Source organism: Zootoca vivipara, chromosome 16 (assembly GCF_965207765.1).
Source record: "Zootoca vivipara chromosome 16, rZooViv2.hap1.1, whole genome shotgun sequence".
NCBI lineage: Eukaryota > Metazoa > Chordata > Lepidosauria > Squamata > Lacertidae > Zootoca > Zootoca vivipara.
The window spans coordinates 21,390,919-21,415,877 of record NC_142599.1 but is presented as its reverse complement, the minus strand read 5'-3'; the positions used below and the strand labels follow the sequence as shown (position 1 = coordinate 21,415,877).

The window sequence follows — 24,959 nt, the reverse complement described above, 5'->3', positions numbered from 1 at the left end:
TGTTTGTTGCATTTATATCCCACTTTTTCCAACAAAGAGCTCGATGTGGAGTACATGCTTATCTCCCCCCCAAAAAGTTCGTCCTCACAACAACCCTGTGAGGTAGGTTAGGCTGAGAGGAAATAACTGGCCCAATTTCACCTACCCGGTGAGCTTCATGGCTGAGTTGGTATTCGAACCCTGGTCTCCCAGGTCCTAGTCCAGGACTCTAACCACTATGCCACACTGGATTTTAAAGTGGCAACTTGCAGCTGCCCTGCCACTGCCTTCAGGGAAGTCCATGGCTGGTTTGGGAGGGTGTGATTGAGGAGGGAGCCTATTCCCAAGGCAGCTCTCACCATCCTTTGCTAAGCTTGAAGACACACACACACAAACGATTTGAATGGGCTGCTTCTTCCTGTTGCGGAAAAAAATCAGCTTGTTCTTCTGTACCACATCGGAGGAGAACGCTTTGCAAATAATCAGGTTAATAATAAAGATTTATGGAGGGGAGCGCTTTATGTCGTCGGAATGTGTTTGTTCTTTTCATTTCTGGTTTTTTGTTTTTACTTGTGAAGTCCCATGCATGCTGTTGTGAACGCAAAATGTGCCACGGAGACTGGGGGGGTGGGCAGGTTGGGGAAGTGGAATTGCTGAGCAAATCTGTTCCAATGGCTCGTTTGCCATCTGTGACTCCTGGATTGCCTTTTAAATCCTCCAGAGCTGGCTGGAAACTTTCTTTCCCCTCCCTGGCTCCATCCTGGCGTTCTTGCTTTGGATTGTTTCTTTGGAAGATGGCAGATGCAGGAGAAGGGAGATCGGAGAACAAGGCGCAGCCACGGCAGCCGTGAAGCTGTGGGGTATATGAGAGAGAGAGAGAGAAGGTTAAGGACAGCAAAAAGAAAAGTATTTCTTCATGCCAGCGCATAGTTTAAACTCTGCCACTCCCACAGGAGGCAGTGATGGCCACTGACTTGGGTGGTTTTAAGAGAAGGTTGGACATATCCATGTATTTTGGGTTTAAAGGTAAAGGTGCCCCTGACCATCAGGTCCAGTCGTGTCCGACTCTGGGGTTGCAGCGCTCACCTCGCTCTATAGGCCGAGGGAGCCGGCGTTTGTCCGCAGACAGCTTCCGGGTCATGTGGCCAGCATGACAAAGCTGCTTCTGGCGAACCAGAGCAGCGCATGGAAATGCCGTTTACCTTCCTGCCGGAGCGGTCCCTATTTATCTACTTGCACTTTGATGTGCTTTCGAACTGCTAGGTGGGCATTTTGGGTTTATGGACCACAATAAAGCTGTGTGGTTGGACGTATCCATAGAGGAAGAGGCCATATCAGCTACTAGTCCTGATGCCCATTCTCTTCCTTCACAGCTGGAGGCAGTGACCGCCTCTGAATTACCAGTTCCTGCAAAGTGCAGGGTGGGTGATAGTGCTCTGGAACTCAGGTCCCATTTGTGTGTTTCCCATTGGGGCATCTAGTTGGCCACTGTAAGAACAGGATGCTGGAATAGATGGGTCATTGGCCTGATCTAGCAGTTATTCCTATGTACGTTTTTAAATACCCGTTTGGTGTTTTGTTTTGTTTTTAAAAAAGGTAATTTTGTGTGTGCACGCTTGTAAATCACTCTTGAGGCTTTATTGCAGTCAAGTGCAATTTTGTTAAATAAATGCATGCATTTGCAGGACTGGGTGAGCAACCCACCCTGCAGATTTCATTCCCCCCCCCCCCCAATTTTGCTTTGCACACCGCCTTTCTATATTCTATACCATACACAGGGCGGTTTAGAAGCTGAAGAAACAGCAAAATAGACAGCAAAAGATCACATACCCCAAAACAATCTGATCTAATGCAAAAAATAAAAAAGTTGCAATAAAAACATAGCTTTAACAACAACAACTTATATCAAATACAGTGGAACCTCGGTTTATGAACACCTCGGTTTATTAATTTTCGGTTAACGAATGCCGCGGACCCATCTGGAACGGATTCATTCACTTTCCATTACTTTCAATGGGAAAGTTTGCTTCAGTTTATGAACGCTTCAGGTTGAGTACTCTGCGGACCCGTCTGGAACGGATTAATCCACTTTCCATTACTTTCGGTGGGAAAGTTCGCTTCAGTTTATGAACGCTTCAGTTTATGAACAGACTTCCGGAACCAACTGTGTTCATAAACCGAGGTACCACTGTAAACAGCTTACATAAAATAAATAAATAAAACAACTTGGATCGAATCAACAACTTATATCAAATAAACAACTCATATCAAATAAAGAAACATTCAGTAATCCATTAGAATATAAAAGCAAACAGTAAAATTAAATATCAACAAATAATTGTAATTAAACAGTTTACGCCTAACAGTTAGAATAAAGAATTACAAGTCACAATAATGGCAAGTCACAATTCATAAAATACCACAAAGCATACAAAACCATGTAAAAGGGTCAACTTGAGAAACAGGGACACACAACTTATAAAATTATTTTTTAAAAAATAACCCCTGTACTCCTCTGTTCCCAGCTGCTCCTGCTTTCCTCAAAGTCACGGTCTAGGAAAGGCTCCTAGGCCTGGAGGGTGGGGCAAGGCAGGTGGAAGAAGCCATGGTGGCCAGCACAAAATCTCGCCCCCCCCTCAGATCCACTTGCCTGTCAGAAAAAAAGAAGAAGAAAGAAACCATTCTGGGCTAGCTAGGCCCGAGGGCCTTCTCTTGCATAACGCAGCTTAGTTGTTGTGCCTCTCACAATGCATATTGGATAATGCCTATTAATAGGTATGTGTCGGAGGTGCAGAAGAGCCTTGGGTCCAGGGGTCAAATGTGACCCTCCATGGCTCTCTGTTCTGGTCTTCAGGCCACACCTCTTTTGCCTTTGGCCACACCCCCTTTTGCCCCTAGCAAGCAGCACCCTAGTAGCTTGCCCTCTAAGGCAGGCATCCCCAAACTTCGGGCCTCCAGATGTTTTGGACTACAATTCCCATCATCCCTGACCACTGGTCCTGTTTGCTAGGGATCATGGGAGTTGTAGGCCAAAACATCTGGAGGGCCGCAGTTTGGGGATGCCTGCTCTAAGGAACACATCCCTCAGACTGGAAGAGGTTCCCCCACACCTCCCCAGTGCAGATTAAATCCTTGGAGGTTGTTGTATTCTTTTATTTTTTATTTTTAGAATTAATCTTTATTGAAATTCAAAACAAAACATAGAAATAAACAACACACATTCATAACATAAATAAAATCAATTAATACAAAAGCCAGCAAATACATATATATAACCGCTATCTCTCGACACCTATCAAATCATATCATATTTCCCCCTACTTTTAGCATATCTTAACATGAATTACATAAATCAAGTAAATCAAATCATACAATTTCTTGTAACATCTTAAATCCAACACTCACTCCTCTCTCTTAAATAGACTTCCACTTGTCATCATCCCGGGTTATTTGATTCTCATACATCACTACTGCAATCCCAATTTCCCTTCATGTTATTACTGTACGCAATATTTCCTCGTTAAACTCCTATACAATTTTTATTTTTTTAAATCACTACGGAACATTAGAAGTAGATCCAAGACGTCAGTGATGGACATTGCTTTTTCATGTAATCGCCAAATTTCCCCCAACTCTGATAGAACCTCTGGTTGTTGTATTCTTCTAAGTATTTATTAAATTTATAGTAAGAAATAAGTAATAAATTAAATTTATTAATAAATAAATAAATTATTCGCACATTTTGTTTATTTGTTTATTGCATTCATACCCCGCATTTTTCCTCCCAAGGAGCTCAAGACGGCGTACGTGGCTCCCTCTCCTCCAATCCGCACGACAACCCTGCGAGGGTAGGTTTGGCTGAGTGGCAGGGACTGGCCCAAGGTCACACCCAGCGAGCTTCTGTGCTCGGGATTCGAACCTTGGTTCTAGTCCGACACTCTCGCCACCGCACCACACTGCATCTCTGTTGCCAGGGTTGTTGTGGTGCATGCCGCTTGAATGCATTGAGTAGCATGCGCAGTGCTAGGAGACTTTAACAGATTACTGTCCAGCCTTGCGCATGCGCACACACGGAGAGACACACACACACTGTATCCAAGCGCACCCCCTCCCTATTGCCACCTCCGCGCATCTGCATACAAACGGGATTGTGCACATTTTAGCTGCCAGAGCTCAAGAGGCCCATAATTATTCCTGGGTTCCATCTGGGGGGGGGGAGGCTCCCACCCCCCACCCCCGTGCACACCCTTTCTACTCATGTGCGCACAGAGCCCAACCCCAATCCCAAAACAAATTAGGAACGTGAGAACTCTTCTTGTTGATCAAAACATAAATTATTCTTCACAGGCAGGGCACATTGTGCTCTGGAGAGGGTAATTGGTGCCTCCTCCCACTCCTCAAAAGGTGAACATCGTAATTGGAAAAGAGAGGTGTTAGTGGCTCGCTTGGGCTTGGAGAGGAAGGGGGGCATTAAAGCACCCCCCTCCCCTCCGTTTTTTCGCAGCTTGGGGATGTCAATGGCCATGTTATGGATTCTAATTATCAACACAGTGGGGGAGGGAGGGGGGTGTCCCTGGACAAGGAGTCCTTGGTTGCCCCATTGTTCCCCCTGGCTCGCTGCAAGAAAGCCTGCTGGAATCTTCTCCCCTTGCTGTGCCTTCCTAGAAAACAGCTGATTTCCGAAAACCACCCCCCTTCCTTCTCTCCCTCCCTCCCTCCCCCCCTCCCCATATATACTTTTGGGTTATAACTGCAGCCTTATTCTCACTGAGGTCATCAACTCGGGTGAGGACTGTACCGCTTCAAATTGGAAGCAGGAGCTGTCATGATTTGAACACTCTTCTGTTCAAAGAAGGAAAAATCCCTTGCATCTAGACGAGTAGAATATTGGGCAAGAGGATGCTGTTTTTAACTAACCCAAACCCGGGGTTAGTTTTATAACTATGGTTTAGGGCAATGTGGCTCAAACTTACAGGAATTGTGTACTCCTTTTGAGAGTTTATAGCAGGCATCCCCAAACTGTGGCCCTCCAGATCTTTTGGCCTACAACTCCCATGATCCCTAGCTGACAGGACCAGTGGTCAAGGATGATGGGAATTGTAGTCCAAAACATCTGGAGGGCCCTAAGTTTGCGGATGCCTGGTTTATAGTCTTTCTGGTGTACTCCCTTCTCAGGTGAAGACAATTTGCGCATAGTTTTATAGCACTATCTTGTCTTTGTATTGTTTGTTGGCAGCTTGAAAACCCTCAAAAAACCCAGGATGAAGAAAAATAAAACAAATTCTGCCATGTGCCCATTAAATCCCTTTGGCGGAAACCATCGTTTAGAAGCTGTCTTTGTTTTACTAACCTAAATCATAAGTTTGAGGCTTACCACAATCTACCGGGTACATCTGGGTTCGGATGTCACCGAAAGTCGGAAGTGAAAGCTTACAATCTTTGTGGCCGTGGCAGAGGAGAATTGACAGCACGTCAGGATGAGGCCTCTCTGTTTTGCTTCCAGAGATTAGTGTGGCTACATTCTTGGATGTAGACCTGAAAGGGCTTGATTCAGACAAACAGTGGCATGCCTAGGGGTTGGCAAAACTTGCCCCCACCGGGGGATGCGGACCCTTGTGTGTGTTTGTGCACACACACAAATAGCCTATCAGATTGTGGGATGTATGACATATGCTTGTGGTGATGCGCTGCTGCTATCTTTGCGAGATCAAAGGCAGGAGAAGCTTCCTGTCATTCTCACACTGCGGCACAAAGTAAAGTGAATTTTTGGGGGGAGGTGTCCCCAAAATACAGCTCCTTGCCCAAGGGTCTAAGGGACCCCAGGTCCTTTCCCTGCAGGCAAAGTTTAGCAAGAGCCACCAGTGTTTGGGTCCAGGTTCTTAACCTCACCAGCTTCATTGTAGAGTGGTTCAGACAAGAAACAACAGCCCTTCCTTGTAAGGAGGGGTGGGGGACCGCAGGAAGCCATGCTGGCTACCCCCTCCATTGTGGCTCACAGCATCTATACTCTCCTCCACAATGTTTAGCTGACGTATGAAGAAACTTTGCTTCTGCATCACTGCATACGTGGGGTCGTTTCACACGCTGGTCAAATACCCCCATGAGTGACTTACGAGCCCTTGATACGGGGCAGAAAAAGGGGACCGGTTCTTTATATGATGCAGAATTAGCTTTTGGAACTCACCGCCCCAAGATGGGCTGATGACTGCTGGCTTAAATGTATTTGCTTCTGTGTTACTTATTTAACAAAATTTATATACTGCTTAGTTGTATTAATACCTCAAAGCCGTTTACAAAAAAAAGGTATTAAAATTTATTTTTATTTTACTTATTTATTTCGTGGAATTATAGAATGGTAGAGTTGGAAGGGACCCTGAGGATCATCTAGTCCAACCCCCTGCCATGCAGGAATGCATCTGCCCCATATGGGAATCAAGCCTGCAACCTTGGCGTTATCGGCACCACGCTCTAACCAACTGTATACGTATATATCCTAGCTTTTCTTCTTCCAGGAAGTCCAGGTGGCATACATGGTCCTCCGCGCTTTCTCATCAGTTATTCTTCACAACAGCCCTGTGAGGACGTTGATTAGGCTGAGAGACAGTGAATGGCCCAAGGTCACTCAATGAGCTTCATGGGCAGAGTACAGATTTGAACCCTGGTCTCCCAGGTCCTAGTCCAAAATGCTTAAGCACTAGTCGTACCTTCATTTTCAAATCTAATCCGTTCCAGGAGTCCGTTCGACTCCTGAAACAGTTCGAAAACCAAACCTTATTTCAGCTTTAAGCTCCTAGACAGACAAAGACAAGAACAATACATGGACAAATTGGATTAAGAATTACTAACAATAAAAGACTTAATAGGTATACAAAACTAAATATAAATATTATTGGAAGCCACGCCTGACATTCGGCTTCTGAAAATCACTTCCGGTTTTTGATCGTTTGGGAGCCGAAATGTTTGAGTTCAAAGGCGTTCGGCGTCCAAAGTTCCACTGTATACTGTACTGGCCCTTATCAGTTAAAAAAAACACACAGTTAAATACAGATACAGTACGTAAAAAACATTCAAAGGGTAATGAAAAAAATCCGTAAACTAAAAAGAGAGAGATTAAAACATATGTAAACATTCTCTGTGACTGGTAGACCGGCAAGACAAATGTTTTAAATCAGTGCCAAAAAGGAGTGTCAACAGGCAGGGAGTTCCGACGGGTCGGTGCTGCCACACTCGAAGATGGCTTCAGAGGCAGATCATAGGAAAATGGGGGTGAAAGATCTATCAAGGGCTCCGAAGTCAATCATGCACTGTGCTTCCATGCCGGCAGAATGCCCGAAGGGGTGTTGTAGGAGTCGCAACTTTGCAGCCAACAATGACCCGCTTAACAACAAAGGCCCTCGGCTTCTTGTTTACTTCCTTCCTTCCCTGACTCCTGGAAGATTACGCACAAGGTTCCCGCTGCTTTAGCCTCCCGACAGCGCCGCTGATTCTCCGAGGCCGCGGCTGCCTCTCCCTTCTTGTTTTAGTTTGTTTTGTGTTTCCCTTAATGCTGCTTTCAAAGAAAAAGGGAGAGGGAGAGGGAGGGAGGGGGGCAGGGAGAAGGGGGGAAGGCTCTGAGGAGGAGGGAGACGTGCGGATTCATTTTGAGGCTTCATAATGCCCTACTTACACACGGCACATCCCGAGGAAATTCGGCAGATGGATGCCTGGTCATGCTGGCGGTGCAGCAGGTTAACTCCCCGGATTTAGCTTCTATCATTTCACGAGAGCGTTTACGGCACTTTACCGCGTTTATTCCCAGCCGGTGCACTGGCCCAGCCAACTGCCGCCCCCCCCCCCGAACCCCGCCCCGCTAGCGTGGAGATTGCTGGAGAAAAATACCCCCCCCTTTCTTATTCTGGAGCCCATGCATTAAATATTAATTGTTTCCAATTTGTGCATAGGTGTTGAGAAGCAGACCTGGCAAAGAAGCGACTAGTTTTTTGGCAGCGGGAGGGGGGGAGGATGGGGGACAGACATCACAGTGGAATTTCTAGGTGGGGCAGGAGAGCAGTTAAAATCTATGGGGCAGGTAGGCTGCTGCCCCTCCTCCCCGGCACCATATGCACACACTGGGCTCTATTTATGCATGTATACCTTGCCTTTCGCCCAAGTTGGGACTCGAGGCGGCACCCAGCATTTACATTATAAAATGCAAAGCAATAAAAACTAACCAGTTCAAAACAATAGAATCATAGAGTTGGAAGAGACCACAAGGGCCATCCAGTCCAACCCCCTGCCAAGCAGGAAACACCATCAAAGCATTCCTGACATATGGCTGTCAAGCCTCTGCTTAAAGACCTCCAAAGAGGGAGACTCCACCACACTTCTTGGCAGCAAATTCCACTGCCGAACAGCTCTTACTGTCAGGAAGTTCTTCCTAATGTTTAGGTGGAATCTTCTTTCTTGTAGTTTGAATCCATTGCTCCGTGTCCGCTTCTCTGGAGCAGCAGAAAACAACCTTTCTCCCTCCTCCTCTGTATGACATCCTTTTATATATTTGAACATGGCTATCATATCACCCCTTAACCTTCTCTTCTCCAGGCTAAACATACCCAGTTCCCTAAGCCGTTCCTCATAAGGCATCGTTTCCAGGCCTTTGACCATTCTGGTTGCCCTCCTCTGGACACGTTCCAGCTTGTCAGCATCCTTCTTGAACTGTGGTGCCCAGAACTGGACACAGTATTCCAGGTGAGGTCTGACCAGAGCAGAATACAGTGGTACTATTACTTCCCTTGATCTAGATGCTATACTCCTATTGATGCAGCTCAGAATTGCATTGGCCTTTTTAGCTGCTGCATCACACTGTTGACTCATGTCAAGTTTGTGGTCTACCAGGACTCCTAGATCCTTTTCACATGTACTGCTCTCAAGCCAGGTGCCACCCATCCTGTATTTGTGCCTTTCATTTCATTTTATTTTTGCCCAAGTGTAGTACTTTACATTTCTCCCTGTTAAAATTCATCTTGTTTGCTTTGGCCCAGTTGTCTAATCTGTTAGGGCAGGGGTTTTCAAACAGTGTGCTGTGGCACCCTGGGGTGCCGTGAATGATGGTCAGGGGTGCTGCGGGCAACACTGGCCTCTGTCCCTCTTTCCTTCTCTCCCTCCTCTGATGCCCTCTCAAGTCTCTGCCTCCCAAAGGCTTGCACAGCTGTTTGTTGCAGCAGCCCTGGCTACAAGCTCCATGTGTGAATGGTGCCCCTGGGGCTGGCCAGGGGGTGCTGGTTGCCAGGAGCTGAGGCAGCATCAGAGTAAGCAAGCAAGCGGGCGAGGGAGCCCAGCCAGTCCACCAGTCTTTGCTGTTGGGAATGGACAGACAAGTGGGAGGCCGGGCGGGCAGGCGCTGCGCTGGCCTTTCTTGTGCTTGCTGTGTGCAAGGCCTGTCTGGGAGCTGAGTGCTCGTTGCTGAAGGGGAATTTTTCCTCGAAGAAGGCCCAGCTGCGCCCGTTGTTGCCACTGCTGCCTCCCAAAGTAAGGTGTTGGCCACATGTTCACCTTTGGTCAGTCTCCGGTGGGCCACCAAAGCCGGGGGCATCCTCTTCCAAGGCCCCTGTGGGGCAGTGTGATGAGGCACCTCTCTTTGGGGCAGGGGCTGGAAGCTCAGGGACCAGGGACGGCTGCAGCAGCTGCCTGGAGGACTCCCAAGGAGAGGGGAGAAGAGAGGAGGCTGAGGGAGCGCTCTGCAAGGGAGGGTGTTCAAAAAAGGGTGAGAGGCTGACAGTTCTGCAGGCAAGGGGTGACATAACTGGGCTCCTGAGCCCCACAGGGGTGCTGAAGGAAGAATGTAGATGGTCAAAGGGGCCGTGGATTCAAAAAGGTTGTGATAGGGCTTGATAGGTCTACACTCCTAAGAGAGAACTCGCTTCCCTACAAAGTGGGGCTGGGGGGGTCGATTCAAAAAGGTCGATTCAAGTCGATTCAAAAAGGTTGGGTTGGGCTTTATAGGTCTACACTCCTAAGAGAGAACTCGCTTCCCTACAAAGTGGAGCTGGGGGTGTATGTCTTTTTTCAGCCTGTGGGTCACATATCCAACATTCATCCACTGTAAGGAAGGCACTTGCTCTAGCAGTTGGGTGGGTTGTGTCCATGCATTAGAATCATAGAATTGTAGAGTTGGAAGTGACTTCAAGAGTCATCTAATCCAACCATCTCCGATGCAGAAATCACAGCTCAAGAATCACAGACAGGCCACCATCCAGTCCATGTTTAGAAACCTCTGGTAAAGGAGAGCCCCCCCCCGCCCCCCACCTTTCGAGGGAGTCAGTTTCGCTGTCTAACTGCTCTTACCATTAGAAAGTCCTTCCTAACGTTTCACAGGAATCTCTGGATGCCAGGAGGGCGGCGACGGCGGAAAGCAAAACGTCACTAAGAGAAGGATCTGAAATACTTTCCTTCAAGCTTGAATTTGTTTTGTTCTGTATGGTTTTATCTGATGTTTCAGTGTGTTGTAAACTGCTTTGAGATTTGTTCTTTGAAATGTGATACGGTATAGAAATGATAATCACAACAACAACACTGCAAAAAAGGTGCCTGGACACCTAGGTTTGGTGTTTAGATTATCTTGAGTTTCCAACACTGCCTATGAGCATGTGCTGAAAGGGAGGTAACCCCCCCCCCTTTTATGGTCTTGATTATTTGTTGCTTTTGATTTATTTATTTATTGTTCCTGTTCTCTCCCTTGCTCCCCAATCCCCTGCCTTTAGTACCTTTGGAGAACTGAAAACCGTTCGCCTGCCGAAGAAAATGGCTGGAACAGGAACGCACCGTGGTTTCGGTTTCGTGGACTTCCTCACAAAGCAGGACGCTAAGGTGAGCAATGAGAAGCGCTCCCGGTCTGTGGCTGATGTTGGGGTGAGATTCAGTCACGTGCCGGCAAATCCTACCTGTGCATTTAAAGCGGATTTGGCGCTCTTGCGGGACAATTAAGGAAGGTAACGGGGAAATTCCCTAGAAAGTGTGGGGGGTCACACTTGTTTGGGCACAGCGTTGCCTAACTTCCCCTGCAAACGAATCAGGCCCAAAGCCAGGGTCGCCTAATCCACCTCCCAATGAATCGGAGCGAATTACTTCCGATAAGCAGTTTGTTACAGGGGAGAAGACTATGGGTGGCTAGCCATGATGACTTTGTTCTCTCTCCATTGATGGAGGCAGCATGCCTCTGAGTACCAGTGCTGGGAGTCAAAAGTGGGGAGAGGTTCTCCTGCACACAGGTGCTGCTTGGGGGCATCCCGTTGGGGTATCACATGGGTTGGCAAACTAAGGCCCACGGGCCAGATGAGGCACAATTGCCTTCTGGATCCGGCCTGCGGACGGCCCAGGAATCACCGTGTGGATCGCGGGCGTCCTTTCCCTCTGCTCCCTCTCCCTCACACAGCGGTGCCGGTAGCGCCTCCTCCCTCCCTCCTCCTGGCTTCTCCCCGCCCTGCCTAGAGGAGGAAGGGGGCTGGGCTTTGTTGGTGACAGCAGCAGCAGCAGCAGCAGCAGAATCCAATAAAAACTACTCAGTTTAATTAATTCAACAAAACAGATGAACATGAGCCAGCAATACCAGCCTTTTAAAAGTCTGATAGTCATTTACACCTCTAGGCTCCCCCTGCTGCCCCCTTGCCTCTTTTTTTTAAAAGAAATTAATATTTTATTAAAAGAATTTCAGTTATAGAGAATAAAGTGATGAAAGAAAAATAAATAAGAGAAGAAAGTTTAAAAAATACATTAAGAAAGAAAGATGTAGTATAATACACCAAATAGAATCGGTTACATTTACATACATTGTTGTATAGAAATATAAATACAGCCGTACCTCGGCTCCCGAACGCCTTGGGAGTTGAACGTTCCAGCTCCTGAATGATCGAAAACTGGAAGTGAGTGTTCTGGTTTTTGAACGTTCTTTTGGAAGCCGAAGTCTGATGGGGCTTCTGCGGCTTCCGATTGGCTCCAGGAGCTTCTTGCAGCCAATCAGAAACCATGCTTTGGAAGTTGAATGTTTTGGAAGTCGAATGGACTTCCAGAACGGATTTTGTTCGACTTCCGAGGTATGACTGTAATATTATTGTCCTAATATGTGTATGATTGATAATAACCTACTATATTCTGTATAAACTCGTTCCAAATGTCTGAACAAAGTCTACATCTATAAGCAACCTGTTCATATGTTGTGCTGCCCCCTTGCCAGTTTTTTTTTTATATACTGGGAGTAGATCTCATTCTCTTGAGAGTCGGACGGGCCTGATCTAAAACATCTGGAGGGCACTACTTTGGCTACCCCAGGAAAAGATATCAATATGGGATCTGTTTCGGCATCATTTTTGCAAAGCATTCCTCTTTTCCCTGGCCCTAGTCTGTGTGGCTGCCCAGAGCGGAGGCCTGGCGCTGGCAGTATTAAAAACTCAGCTGCTCCGAAGGACCAAGAAACCGCCCTTTTAGGAGTGAGGCACAGACCTCTCCCAGCAGCAGCAGCAGCAGCAGGAGGAGCTCAGCTGGCACTGCAGGGAACGTCCTCCACCCCAGCACTGATGAGCCTTTGTTTTTTAGGAAGAATGGGAAATCTATCAACAGCCTAATGTTGTCTGCCTTTTGTGTCCTGCTAATGGTCTTTGCCTCCAGGCTCTTTGGGCCGAGCATTTAATAGGGCAACGGGGAGCTGAGAGGCAGAGTGGCCCTGTCCCCCAAATTAAGAGCATTTAGATCTGGTGAGCTGTTGTCCCCCTGGGAGGTGAACTCGGGCGGCCTGCTTCCTTGATCTATGGCAGCTCTGGAACCCGGACAGTTGCCTCCCTCCCTCCCTCCTTGCATCTGTGAGCTACATGTACAGTCATGCCAACAAGACCCCCAAGGTGTGTGGGATTTAAGCCCCAGTGCAGACAGAACAGGCTGACAGGTGGAGATTTGCTTGTACACCCATGTTTACGGATGCTTTGTATATTGCATTTTTAAAAATAAAACGTGCAGCACAAAGAGTAAGCCAGATATTTGAAGCTGGGCACTGCATGTAGATTGACTCCCGATACATGTGCACATTAAGGAAAGGACAATTTCCCCCTCCCTCAGGAACAGAAATTCATTTTTTAATATTTATTTATTTGGTGTTTGTTTTTTTATATACAAAGTTTGACATTATTCAATTCCCTTTCAATATAATAATTTCTTACATTTTGGCTTCCCTCTCTGTGATGTTCCTGTTGCATTCCTTTCTCTGCTGCCACAACGGCCATTTATTCTCCATTGTATTATAGCTTGTATTAAAATCATTTATTAATTCTCCTTCCCTTGCCTATTATTCAAATATCCTGCTCGCGATTTCATTTCATTTCTGTAGTTCTTTTCTCAAATAGTCTGAAGAGAATCTCCTCTCTTCAACAAAGTTCTCATCCTCTTGATCTCTTATTTTTGCTGTCAACTTTGCCATCTTCGCCCGGTTCATTAACTTTAAAATCCATTCTTCTTTCATTGAGACTTCTTTCCACTTCTGCACATACAGAATTCTGGTTATGGTAGGAGCATACCTAAAGATTTTTTTGGAATCTCTGCCCCTATAATCCCCAGAAGAAATGCTTCAAGCCTCTTGGGAATGACTATTTTAAACATCTTTTTAAATTCATCATGTATCATTTCCCAGAAGTCTGTCGCCTTTCTGCAAGTAGGGATGGAAATTCAGAGGCATCACGAAGCTCTGTTTAGCTCTTGCTCTCGCTAAATATGGAGTCGCACATATTATTATTTCACCCAGTGAGCTTCGTGGCTGAGCGGGGATTTGAACCCTGCTCCCCCTGGTCCTAGTCCAACATGCTAACCATTACACCACCACTGGTGCAATATAGTTCCAAGAGCATTCCTACCACCTGTTCTTAAGGCTGCGAAACGCTGAATGGAAGCTGGTAGGGCTTTGGAACTGACATGACACTCCACCTGGGTGAGACCTCGAAAATCTGGTGGCACCCAGCTGTCGAGGCTTCATGTGCATGCAGGTTTGTGCAACACAACCTCGCGCGCTCTCTCTCTCGCACGCGGCGCTGGGAAGTGTGAAATTAAAAAGTACAAATTAATAGATGAGAGCCTACAATTAGAGCCACAGTTGCTTGCCAGGGCCGGGACGACGGTGGTTTCTGCCAACATAAACAGCTATTGCATCTCCCCGCAGCTGGCTCCTCCTCCTTCTCTTCTCTCCCTCCACCCCACAGCGGTGTTTATTTAAGCCAACACATTGCGCTGCTAATTGGGTAACATTTCGGTGTGAAAATCGGCATTTAAAAACACGCACACAACAGCAGCAGCAAATAAAAACAACCGCAAGCTTGCGGCATTGCAAGGAATGTCAACCGGAGGAGAAGGTAACCTTAAGCAAAAGGGGGGAAAAGTACCCCCATTCTCCGGAAGAGGACACAGCTAGTGTCAAGCAAAGGCACCCTTTCCAATGCCCAGGGAAGGCCTACAGTTCCCATTTCCAAGAAAGGCCTCCTCCCTCGAGCCCCAGCTGGCTCCTTTTCTGCCTACCTACAGTGAGCGTTGTCTGCAAGAAGCGACCCAAACCACCCCATCACTTCTGTGATAAACTCTGCCATCTTCCTGATGACACAATGCCAGGCCTGGCCGCCTCTGAGATGGATGTTCCACCGGCAGCTCTCCCATCAAAGGCTCTTCCACCCTAGGGCTCGGGAGAACTTCCAGCACATCAAGTGCGGCAGAAAAGCAGGAGTTCTCTCTGCCCAAGGAAGGGGCAGGGCCAAAGCTCAGTGGTAGAGCACCTGCCTTGTGTTCCAGAAGTCCCTGGTGACATCTCCAGGTAGGGCTGGGAATGTCCCCAGTCTGAAACACTGGAGAGCTGCTGCCAGTCAGTGTAGACACTACTAAGCTAGATGGTCCAAGGCAGTTCCTTATGCTGTCCACAAGGATGAGGTGTATCCTAGTGAGAGGGCCATAGCTCAGTGGTTATAATAGTAGTAATAATAATAATTATTATTATTTATTACTTATACCCCCACCCATCTGGCTGGGTTTCCCCAGCCACTCTGGGCGGCTTCCAACAAAACAGTAGACTACAATAATCTATTAAACATTAAAAGCTTCCCTAAACAGGGCTGCCTTCAGATGTGTCCTGGTTAGAACAGGCATAGGCAAACTCAGCCCTCCAGATGTTTTGGGACTACAATTCCTATCATCCCTGACCACCGGTCCTGTTAGCTAGGGATGATGGGAGTTGTAGTCCCAAAACATCTGGAGGGCCGAGCTTGCCTATGCCTGGGTTAGAACATCTGCTTTGCATGCAGAAGATCCCAGGTTCAGTCCAAGGCCTCGCTAGGTAGAGCTGGGAGAGACCCCTGTCTGAAACCCCAGAGAGCCACTGTCACTCAATGCAGACCGTGTACATATACTTTTGGGGAAAGGTGCTATCAGAAAACGCCCTTTTAGGGGGGGAGGGAATGCACCTCTTTCCCCCCTTTATCTTTCACATGGCTCAATTTGTGATGGACCTTGTCTCTCCGAAAACGCTCCTTTACCAGGAAGCCCAGCTGAACCAATTCGGTTCCCCTACCGAGGAAACTTGGTGCACACCGGGGCTCCACCGACCTCTGCATTTGTGGGGAGGGCAGAACGAGAGAGGTGAGGCGGTGACAACTTTTCTTTAAAAGAAGCTGAACAGCGTACTTCCTGCTTCCTTTTTCCACAGAGAGCTTTCAACGCCCTCTGCCACAGCACTCATTTGTACGGCCGGAGGCTGGTCTTGGAATGGGCTGACTCGGAGGAAACAGTGGAGGCCCTGAGGCGGAAAACGGCAGAGCATTTTCACGGTACCGTAGCACATATGTACTATTTCAGTTGTCATTTCTGTTGATTTTGTTTCCACTGGTTATGATGATGATGATGATTTAGTGGAATTTGTATACCGCTTTTTTTGTAGCCTGCAAGCCATTGTCTGTCAGGGCCGAGCTGTGGCAATAGATTGTTGCACCTAGAATAATGAAATCACAGAATTGTAGAATTGGAAGAAAACCATGGGGGTCATCCGGTCCAGCCCTCTGCACCTCTGCAATGCAGGGATTATTATTATTATTATTATTATTATTATTATTTATTTGTACCCTGCCTATCTGGCTGAGTCTTTCCAGCCACTCTGGGCGGCTCCCAATCGAGTGTTAAAACAATACAGCATTAAATATTAAAAATCACCCAACCTCAGTTTGAAAATCTCCAATGACGGAGAGTCTACCACCTTCTGAGGCCGGCTGTTCCACTGTTGAACAGTTCTTACTGTCAGACAGTTCTTCCTAGTGTATTGTCGGAATTGCCTTTCTAGTAACTTGATTTGGGGCCCTACCTCCTGGAGCAACAGAAAACAAGCTTGCTGCATCTTCCAAGGGATACACCTTCAGATATTTGAAAGCTGCTTATCATATCACCTTTCAAGTCTTCTCTTCTCCAGGCTAAACATACCCAGCTCCCTCGACTGTTCTTCATAGGGAATGGTTCTTCTCTCAACTTGTTCAAGCTTTGCCCCAGCCCTATTGCCCTTTTGCCACAGCTCGAATTAGGTTGTGCACGTGGATATTTATTTGGGGAATGGCTGCAGCTTGGTGGTCCTAGGTTCAATCCCCAGCATCTTCATTTAAGGAGTGACCCCCGAAACCAGGCAGACAGAGCTGCTACCGGACAGTGCAGCTAGATGGACCAAGGGTATGACTCAGTATAACCCCAGAGAGTTGCTGCTAGTCAGTGTGGGCCGTTGACCAAGATGGGCTGATGGCCTGATTCAGTATAAGGCAGCCTCCTACATTCCTGTCTCAGGCGTCGAGTACAGTCGTACCTTCGCTCCTGAACGCCCTGGAACTCAGACGTTTTGGCTCCCAAATGCCGCACACCCGGAAGTGATTGTTCCAGTTTGCGAACATTCTTTTGGAAGCTGAACGTCGGACGGGGCCTCCGTGGCTTCTGATTGGCTGTAGGAGCTTCTGCAGCCAACCAGAATCCACAATTTGGTTTTCAAACTTTTTGGAAGTCGAATGGACTTCCGGAACCGATTCTGTTTGACTTCTAAGGTACGACTGTATTTGTAGCAGATAGGTCCCATTCATCTCAAGAAGGCTTCTCCCCCATCTCATCCCATCCCCACAACAACCCTGTGAGGTAGGTTATGCTGAGAGAGGCAGGGACTGGGTCAAGGTCCCACCCAGCGAGCTTCTTGGCCGAGTGGGGATTCGAACCCTTGCCTCTCCCAGATCCTAGTCCAACACTCGTAACCACTACACCAGCAAGGTCTTCCTTCCCTTCCCAAACCTGGATTCACAAAGCCCCGCATAGCTCCCTCCAGTTAGCCGCTGTTTCTGCTGTTCTGCCTCTGTTGACGGGGATGCGGCAATCCCACTGAAGGGAGAAGGCTCCTCTGAGGAGCAGTGGATTAGTCTCTTTGGATCAGAGTCCCCGCATTGACAGGGCCAGAGACGGAAACTGCTGTCCAACGCAGCTATCGACAAGCATTGACAGGTGCAAATGTACTGGTTGGCAAATATTAGTGTAAGGCTCTCATTCTCCATCCCCCCCCCAACCTAGCACAGGGAATAAGACGTAGATCAATGGTCTTCCTTTGGCTCAATCTCCCCCTGCCCACCTTGCACTTCTTGGAAAAGAGCTGATGTCAAGCCCCTTGCTTGTCTGGAGGGAGGATACAGAGAGGCCTTCGCTGAAACCACAAAGATAACCTTTTGTGTTTGTTGCCCCGCCCACTTTTGTCTCTGGCCCCACCCACCACCAACACATGGCCCTTGGGAGTTTGCCCAAAGGGGAATGTGGTCATCAGGATGAAAAAGGGATCCACGCATGCTGTTGTAAACGTTGGGGCCCCACCACTGTGGAGTTGAGGTTGAGTGAATCTGCACAAGATCAAAGAAGGTGTTGATACGGAATCAGGATCTTGGGTAGATGAGGCCTGGGGGGGGGGGCAACTCAGAATCAATCTATCTATTGAACCTCTGCCCTGTGGGTCAGCTTTGGCTCACCACGCCTCTCTATATGGCCCCAAAAGCTCCCCCCCCCAAAACCACACATTGCATACACAATTCCTGCGGAAAGCAGGCTAGAATTCTCTGTTCACGAGATGGCAAGTGGAGGAATCAATCCTGTTTGTTTCAGGTACACGAGCAAGTTCCCTGCAACAAACTCACCAGCGCACTTGTACCTTGCAGAAAGCAGGATTGAACTACCTGCACACCAGCTGATGGGCAGAGAGCTCGATCCTGCTTAGTCGCTATCTTCCTTCCACCCTGCTAGCCCTACAGGCTGACTTTGACAGGTAGTTTGGACAATCCTTTCCAACACCTGATGTCATTACAATTGGGCAACATCCTCCACCATACCTGAAGACAGCAGACCGGCTTAGGGTGGACAGGCCAACCCATGCATGGTAGCCAGAGTTCTGCTCTCTGACACCGCGCCACCACTCCCTGCCCACCCCGACCCCCCAGCATATCGTACCTGAGGCAGCCACCTCACTTATCCTAACGCAGGAGTGGGGAGCATTTAGCCCTCCATATGAATGGCCATTTCTGTCGGCCTATGGCCAGCGATGTTGGGCATTGTAGTTCAGCAACATTTGATGGGCCAAACGTCCCCCACTAATGTTCCCCCCAATGGTAGGGCCGGCCTTAAGGTATGCATAGAGCAACAGAAGCAAACCCCCGCACACTACGGAGTGCAAAATGCATTTCTGAAACTAGTGCTTTTAATTTCGAAAGGCAGGAAACAAGTCACCCCTTTCCTGATGAGGTTTTACACATTTGCAAACAACTGATTGTATGCATCGCCTTTCCCCCCTCCGCCAAAACCTAGACTACGATTTATTTTTATTTCTTGTGTCTGTCCCTCACTTCTCCAAGCCAGCAAAGAGGGAACATGCTTCTGGGGATGTGTTTGTTGGGGGGGGGGTTGGGGGGGAGAGAAAGATGCTGGCAGAAAAGCCAAGTGCAAGCGGGGGCAGAAAGCGAACGCTGCTAGCTGTGTGCTATTCATCCAGAGGGCATTTCAAACAGCAGGCCCGCAGCAGAGAGAGGCTTTCAGCCCCCATTTCCCGGCTGCAGTACCTAGAAACCCGTTGGACAGAGCATAATGGTGCCGGAGGTATCTGCTCTAAAAATCTTTGTTTGCTGTTCTCTCGGGTCGGAGGAAATGGGTTTTAGTATTTGGCTACATGCTCCTCTCTGCCTTTCCTCTCCGACCCCCTCCTTCCATCGCCGGTCCCTTTTGTTGCTGGCAGACCACTCCATGCAGAAGGTCAGTGCACTTATCCACTCACCTTGGACGCTGCGACCTCTGCAGCTGGCAGCGTGCCACTTGTCCCTGAAGGGCTGGCTCTTGTGGGCAAAAAGGGAGCCAGCCCCGATCTGCTTTCCTTGAGGCTGAAGATTGTCTTTTACTGGGGCAGGCAGCGCATAGCCAGGGTCTCTGGAACCATAGCTATTTCCCCAGGGTTTATCTGGGATGAGGGGTTTCTGTCCCTGCCCCCCACCCACCCAAGGGTCATGTTTTCTCGCAGGTGGCTTTCTGGGGTCCACGTGCCAGCAGTGGCTGTGGCAAAAAGCAGATGTGACCCATCTCCACCCCGGGACGCAAAAGGCATCATCACAGTCCAAGGATCATAATAATAATAATAACATTGAAGGTGAACGGGGTGGGGTGGGGGATGATCAGAGGATGTAGACCAGGCATCCCCAAACTTAGGCCCTCCAGATGTTTTGGACTACACTTCCCATCATCTCTGACCACTGGTCCTGTTAGCTAGGGATCATGGAAGTTGTAGGCCAAAACATCTGGAGGGCCGCAGTTTGGGGATGCCTGATGTAGACCCTCAAGAGGGGGATTGTGCCCCCGGGGACCTCCTTGGCAACCTCAACTTCAGAACAGCCGTTATAGTTTTCTTCTGTCTTTCCAACGGACTTGATATATATCCTAACTGTGCTATTTGTATATGTGGTTATCCTGTAAAAACTCGACTCCTTTTCCTTGGCTGACTTTCCCAGTGCCTTTTCTGCAACTTTGAAGCTCTCTCCATTCCGCCATCCAGCATCCCCCCCCCCTCTATTAATTTGCTTTGGATTGTCTTTTAAATGCTTTTTCGTTTGCCCAGGCTTTCCCCTGCCCCCAAGGTGCTGAATCTGGTCATTGAAGCTGTGCTCCCGTGCTCAGCAGTTTGGGGCTTTGTGTTTTATCCACTGCTTATAATGATGTGGCAATCAATATTTTTGAACTGCTGGTTTTAGTTTTGTACGCCACTTAAAACGTTTTTCTTTCATACTAAAGCAGGGTATATATTCTTAAACAAAACACTGGCAAATCCTTACATGCATGACTTTTCTCGATTGCGAGGGCTGCTGGTGCGAGACACACCTTCAGTTGCTGTCCTCCTGAGCCGTACCTGTCTGTCACTGAAGTTGGTGCCAAGTTCCTCTCATTGTGTTGCAGGCACTGGCTTCAGTGTCTCTTACTCTTGCTTTGGAGCACCATGTGGCTAATACCCCAGAGGACAGGATCACACTTCAAAATGACCTTAACAGATTAGACAACTGGGCCAAAGCAAACAAGATGAATTTTAACAAGGAGAAATGTAAGGTACTACACTTGGGCAAAAAAAATGAAAGGCACAAATACAGGATGGAAGACACCTGGCTTGAGAGCAGTACATGTGAAAAGGATCTAGGAGTCTTGGTAGACCACAGACTTGACATGAGTCAGCAGTGTGATGCAGCAGCTAAAAAAGCCAATGCAATTCTGGGCTGAATCAATAGGAGTATAGCGTCTAGATCTAGGGAAGTAATAGTACCACTGTATTCTGCTCTGGTCAGACCTCACCTGGAGTACTGTGTCCAGTTCTGGGCACCACAGTTCAAGAAGGATACTGACAAGCTGGAACGTGTCCAGAGGAGGGCAACCAAAATGGTCAAAGGCCTGGAAACAATGCCTTATGAGGAACAGCTTAGGGAGCTGGGTATGTTTAGCCTGGAGAAGAGAAGGTTAAGGGGTGATATGATAGCCATGTTCAAATATATAAAAGGATGTCATATGGAGGAGGGAGAAAGGTTGTTTTCTGCTGCTCCAGAGAAGCGGATACGGAGCAATGGATTCAAACTTCAAGAAAGAAGATTCCACCTAAACATTAGGAAGAACTTCCTGACAGTAAGAGCTGTTCGGCAGTGGAATTTGCTACCAAGGAGTGTGGTGGAGTCTCCTTCTTTGAAGGTCTTTAAGCAGAGGCTTAACAGGCATGTCAAGAATGCTTTGATGGTGTTTCCTGCTTGGCAGGGGGTTGGACTGGATGGCCCTTGTGGTCTCTTCCAACTCTATGATTCTATGTGTCCCCCCACGCTTTCTAAACGTGACGTCCCCAAGTACCTTTCATTGGCCTCGCTGGCGTAACCTGACTTCTGTTGAACGTTGGCATTGCAAGAGCTCAGTTTGCTGCGTCTCCTCGGCCTCCTGCATGGGAACATTGCTTTCTTCATCTATTTATTGCATTTATAACCCACCTTTTCTCCAAAGAGCTCAAGGTGGTGTGTGTGGTCCTCTCCCCCCCCCCCATTTAATCACCACAACAACCCTGTGAGGCAGGTTGCGCTGAGAGCCAATGGCTGATGGCAGTGGTCACCCAGTAAGCTTCAGAACCTGAGCAACACAATTTCAATTCCCAGTAGCTGGTATTTGGAGACATCTTACCTCTGACACAGAACGTAGCCATTGTACCTAGTGATCCCGGACAGCCTTAACGTCCATATTCTGGATTTGCAAGGCCTCTCAAGAGCACTGCTGTCCCTTCCAAAACCGAGCAAGGCTTCCTCCAAAGCCGGGGCCTCACCAGTTCCTTCTGCTTCCAAGCTGAGCAGCCAGCTTCCTTCGTGACTGCCTGGATTTTTCTCTCTCCGCTTGCGAGCTCCGTGCTGGGTTGCCGCTTGCGAGACATTTTAGTGCCGAGCATGGCAGCCGCCAGCTCCTGTGGCCCTCCGCTCTTCCTCCCCACCCCCCACCCCCTTTAATCGGAGGCTTGTTTTGGAAATATTTCCGAGTGAGTCAGTAATAATCCTGTGCACACTTTCCCCCCTCTCGGGAGCCGCGGTTCGTGCGGAGGAGGTGCCCGCTCCCAATCCCGCTAAATTACTATTGACTTGTGTTCCGTGCGCTCCACAAACATTTCACTCAGCCGTCACCAGCAGGGCCGGCGGTCTCCTGCCAGGGGTAACTTGGGAGGCCAGCTGCGCGAGGCCAAGCATCCTGCTCTTCCCCATCGATCAAAGAATTAAACTGACAGGAGGGGAAATTTTCAGGCCCGGCTGAGGCTTGGGATGGAGGGTGGGAAGCGAGCACGCCTTGGACGGAGGGGGGCGGGACGAATCACAAATGGAAAGCTTGGGAGGTCGCGGGGGTCCAGGATGAGGGGAGGCGGGGGGGGGGTCTCCGTTTCATATGTCAGGCGCTGAAATGATGCGAGCGGATTTAGCCAGAAGTGCTTCATGCAAGCCTAGTTGTGTTGTTTCTTTTCTCTCCCCCCCCACCCTCCCAATTTGTATTAAATTCTTTCGGCATATAGCAACATCATACAGATAAACAACGCTTTTTCTGAAAGAAAAAAAGGTGGGGGAACTCACCAAAAAGTTAGTTTATTGCGGGCCCAGTCAAAGTGCTGCAGCCCCCCCCCCCCCACCAGGCAGTGGTTAAATGTAAGATGTGATTAATAAATGTAAGCAGACAATGATCTGGAGTAGCAACGGTGACAACTTTATTGATTACACATATAGGTGGATTTTCGGTTGAGGCATTGGGTGTATCTCCGTTCCAGCACACCCAGACAAGAAATATATATATATATATATATATATATATATATATATATATATATATATATATATATATATATATTTAAGTAAGGGAACTCAGCTAAAAAACAAGCAAACCCACCCTGAAGATAAATAACCCTAACCCAGAAGCCGGTGTTTAGCCAATGCATGCAAAATAACAATCAAATAGCACAAGTTCTTATCCTGGATCATGGGTATAGGAAAGTGATAGATGGTTATCCAGAAAGTTTTGTAACTTGCGGTGGGTCCCCTGTTTTCATTTTTCGCCGTGTACATAATGAACCTGTGCCATTCAATTGCAAAAGGGTCTTCGTGCAGAACGGCATACACCCCTCCTCTGAAATCTTTGCACAAAGAGTGGTTAAGAAACTTCTTTTTTTAAACGTGATTGATTTGTTTAACAACAGCAAAAAGCGCAAAACAAGAGAAAGAAAGCAAATAATCGAAAAATTAAGCCATAAAGCAGTGGTTTTCAGCCAGTGTGCCATGGCACCCTGAGGTGCCGTTAGGGGTGCCGCGGGCAATACTGGCCCCTGCCTCTCTTTCCTTCTCTCCCTCCTCTGATGCCCACTTGCATCTCTCCCTCCCAAGGGCTTGCAAAACTGTTTGTTGCAGCAGCTCTGGCTACAAGCTCCCTGGGTGAATGGTGCCTCTGGGACTGGCCAGGGAGGGCTTCCTAGGCCCCTGTGGGGCAGTGTGAGGAGGCACCTCTCTTTGGGGCGGAAGGGGACAGCTTAGAGACCAGGGGCAGCAACTGTGGCTGCCCAGAGGGCTTCCAAGGAGAGGGGAGAGGAGGCTGAGGGAACACTCCACAAGGGAGGGTGTTTGAAAAAGGGCGAGAGCCTGCCAGCTCTGCAGGCAAGGGGTGACATAACTGGGCTCCTGAGCGCTTGGGACTTTCTAGTTTAGAGACAAGGCAAGTAAAAGGACACATGTGAAGTTTATAAATTGATGCATGGCACAGAGGGAGTGGGTATAGAGACAGGTTTTTTTCTCATAATGCTAGAAATCGTGGTTGTCCCATGAAGCTGAATGTCGGGAGAATCAGGACAGATAGAACAAAAGGACTTCTTCATGCAGCTCATAGTTAAGCTATGGAAGAGGCAGTGATGGCCACCAACTTGGATGGCTTAAAGGTAAAGGTAAAGGGACCCCTGACCATTAGGTCCAGTCGTGACCGACTCTGGGGTTGCGCGCTCATCTCGCATTATTGGCCGAGGGAGCCGGCGTATAGCTTCCAGGTCATGTGGCCAGCACGACAAAGCCGCTTCTGGCAAACCAGAGCAGCACATGGAAACGCCGTTTACCTTCCTGCCGGAGTGGTCCCTATTTATCTACTTGCATTTTGACGTGCTTTCGAACTGCTAGGTTGGCAGGAAGAGGCAGTGATGGCCACCAACTTGGATGGCTTAGGAATAGACAAATGCATTGAGGACAAGGCTACGAGCCACAATGGCTATGTTCTGCCTCTACTGGCAGAGGCTCTAGGCCGAGAATCTCAGGTGGGCAGAGTGCTATTGGACTCTCATCGAACTTGCAGGTTTTCTCCAAGCATCTGATGTTGGCCACTGTGAGAACAGGATGTTGGACTAGAACATCCACCCGCCTAGCCCCCCCCCCCCCATCAGATTTTTATTTTTAGTGAGAGTGAGTTACCAAATCCATAGAGACAAGACGTTACTTTTACCTCCTTTAAAAAATAATAATGCATGCAGCCAAATCGTAATCTTGTCCCAGCCTCGAAACAGGTGTGGGCACCTGTCTCCAAATGACGCCTTCCGTGGCTCTCAGCTCTGACACTTGGACAAAGCTACGTCAAGTCGTCGGTGGGATAGGAAGGGCTCCTGTCACTCTCCCCACCCGCCGCCTCTTCCATCTCCCGCAACGTTCGTTAAAAAGTACAAGAGCAGAAGTACAACTTGGTCCTGGCATTCTGTCAAGGAATTAATTGGAAAAATAAAAAAAAAATCATTAGATGGGGGGGGGGGGACTCCAGAAATGCAAAATTGTTCGGTCGAGGACGGAGCAGGGGAAAGCACGGCTTTTGTCAGGTTAATTTCTCCCGTATTGATGTTTTGTGACATTTACTTGTTGTTTATCTTCGGAAGCAGCTGT

General features: G+C 48.2%; 1 protein-coding gene across 1 annotated transcript in view; it reads left to right on the top strand.

Moving 5' to 3' along the window:
* The window catches only part of RBM19 (RNA binding motif protein 19), a 102,099-nt gene that overhangs the window by 61,303 nt on the left and 15,837 nt on the right, over positions 1-24,959 (top strand). Inside the window, exons 22-23 of the mRNA XM_035098192.3 lie at positions 10,719-10,824; positions 15,680-15,800. Coding sequence (XP_034954083.3) covers positions 10,719-10,824; positions 15,680-15,800 — 227 coding nt within the window. The remainder of the gene's footprint in view (positions 1-10,718; positions 10,825-15,679; positions 15,801-24,959) is intronic.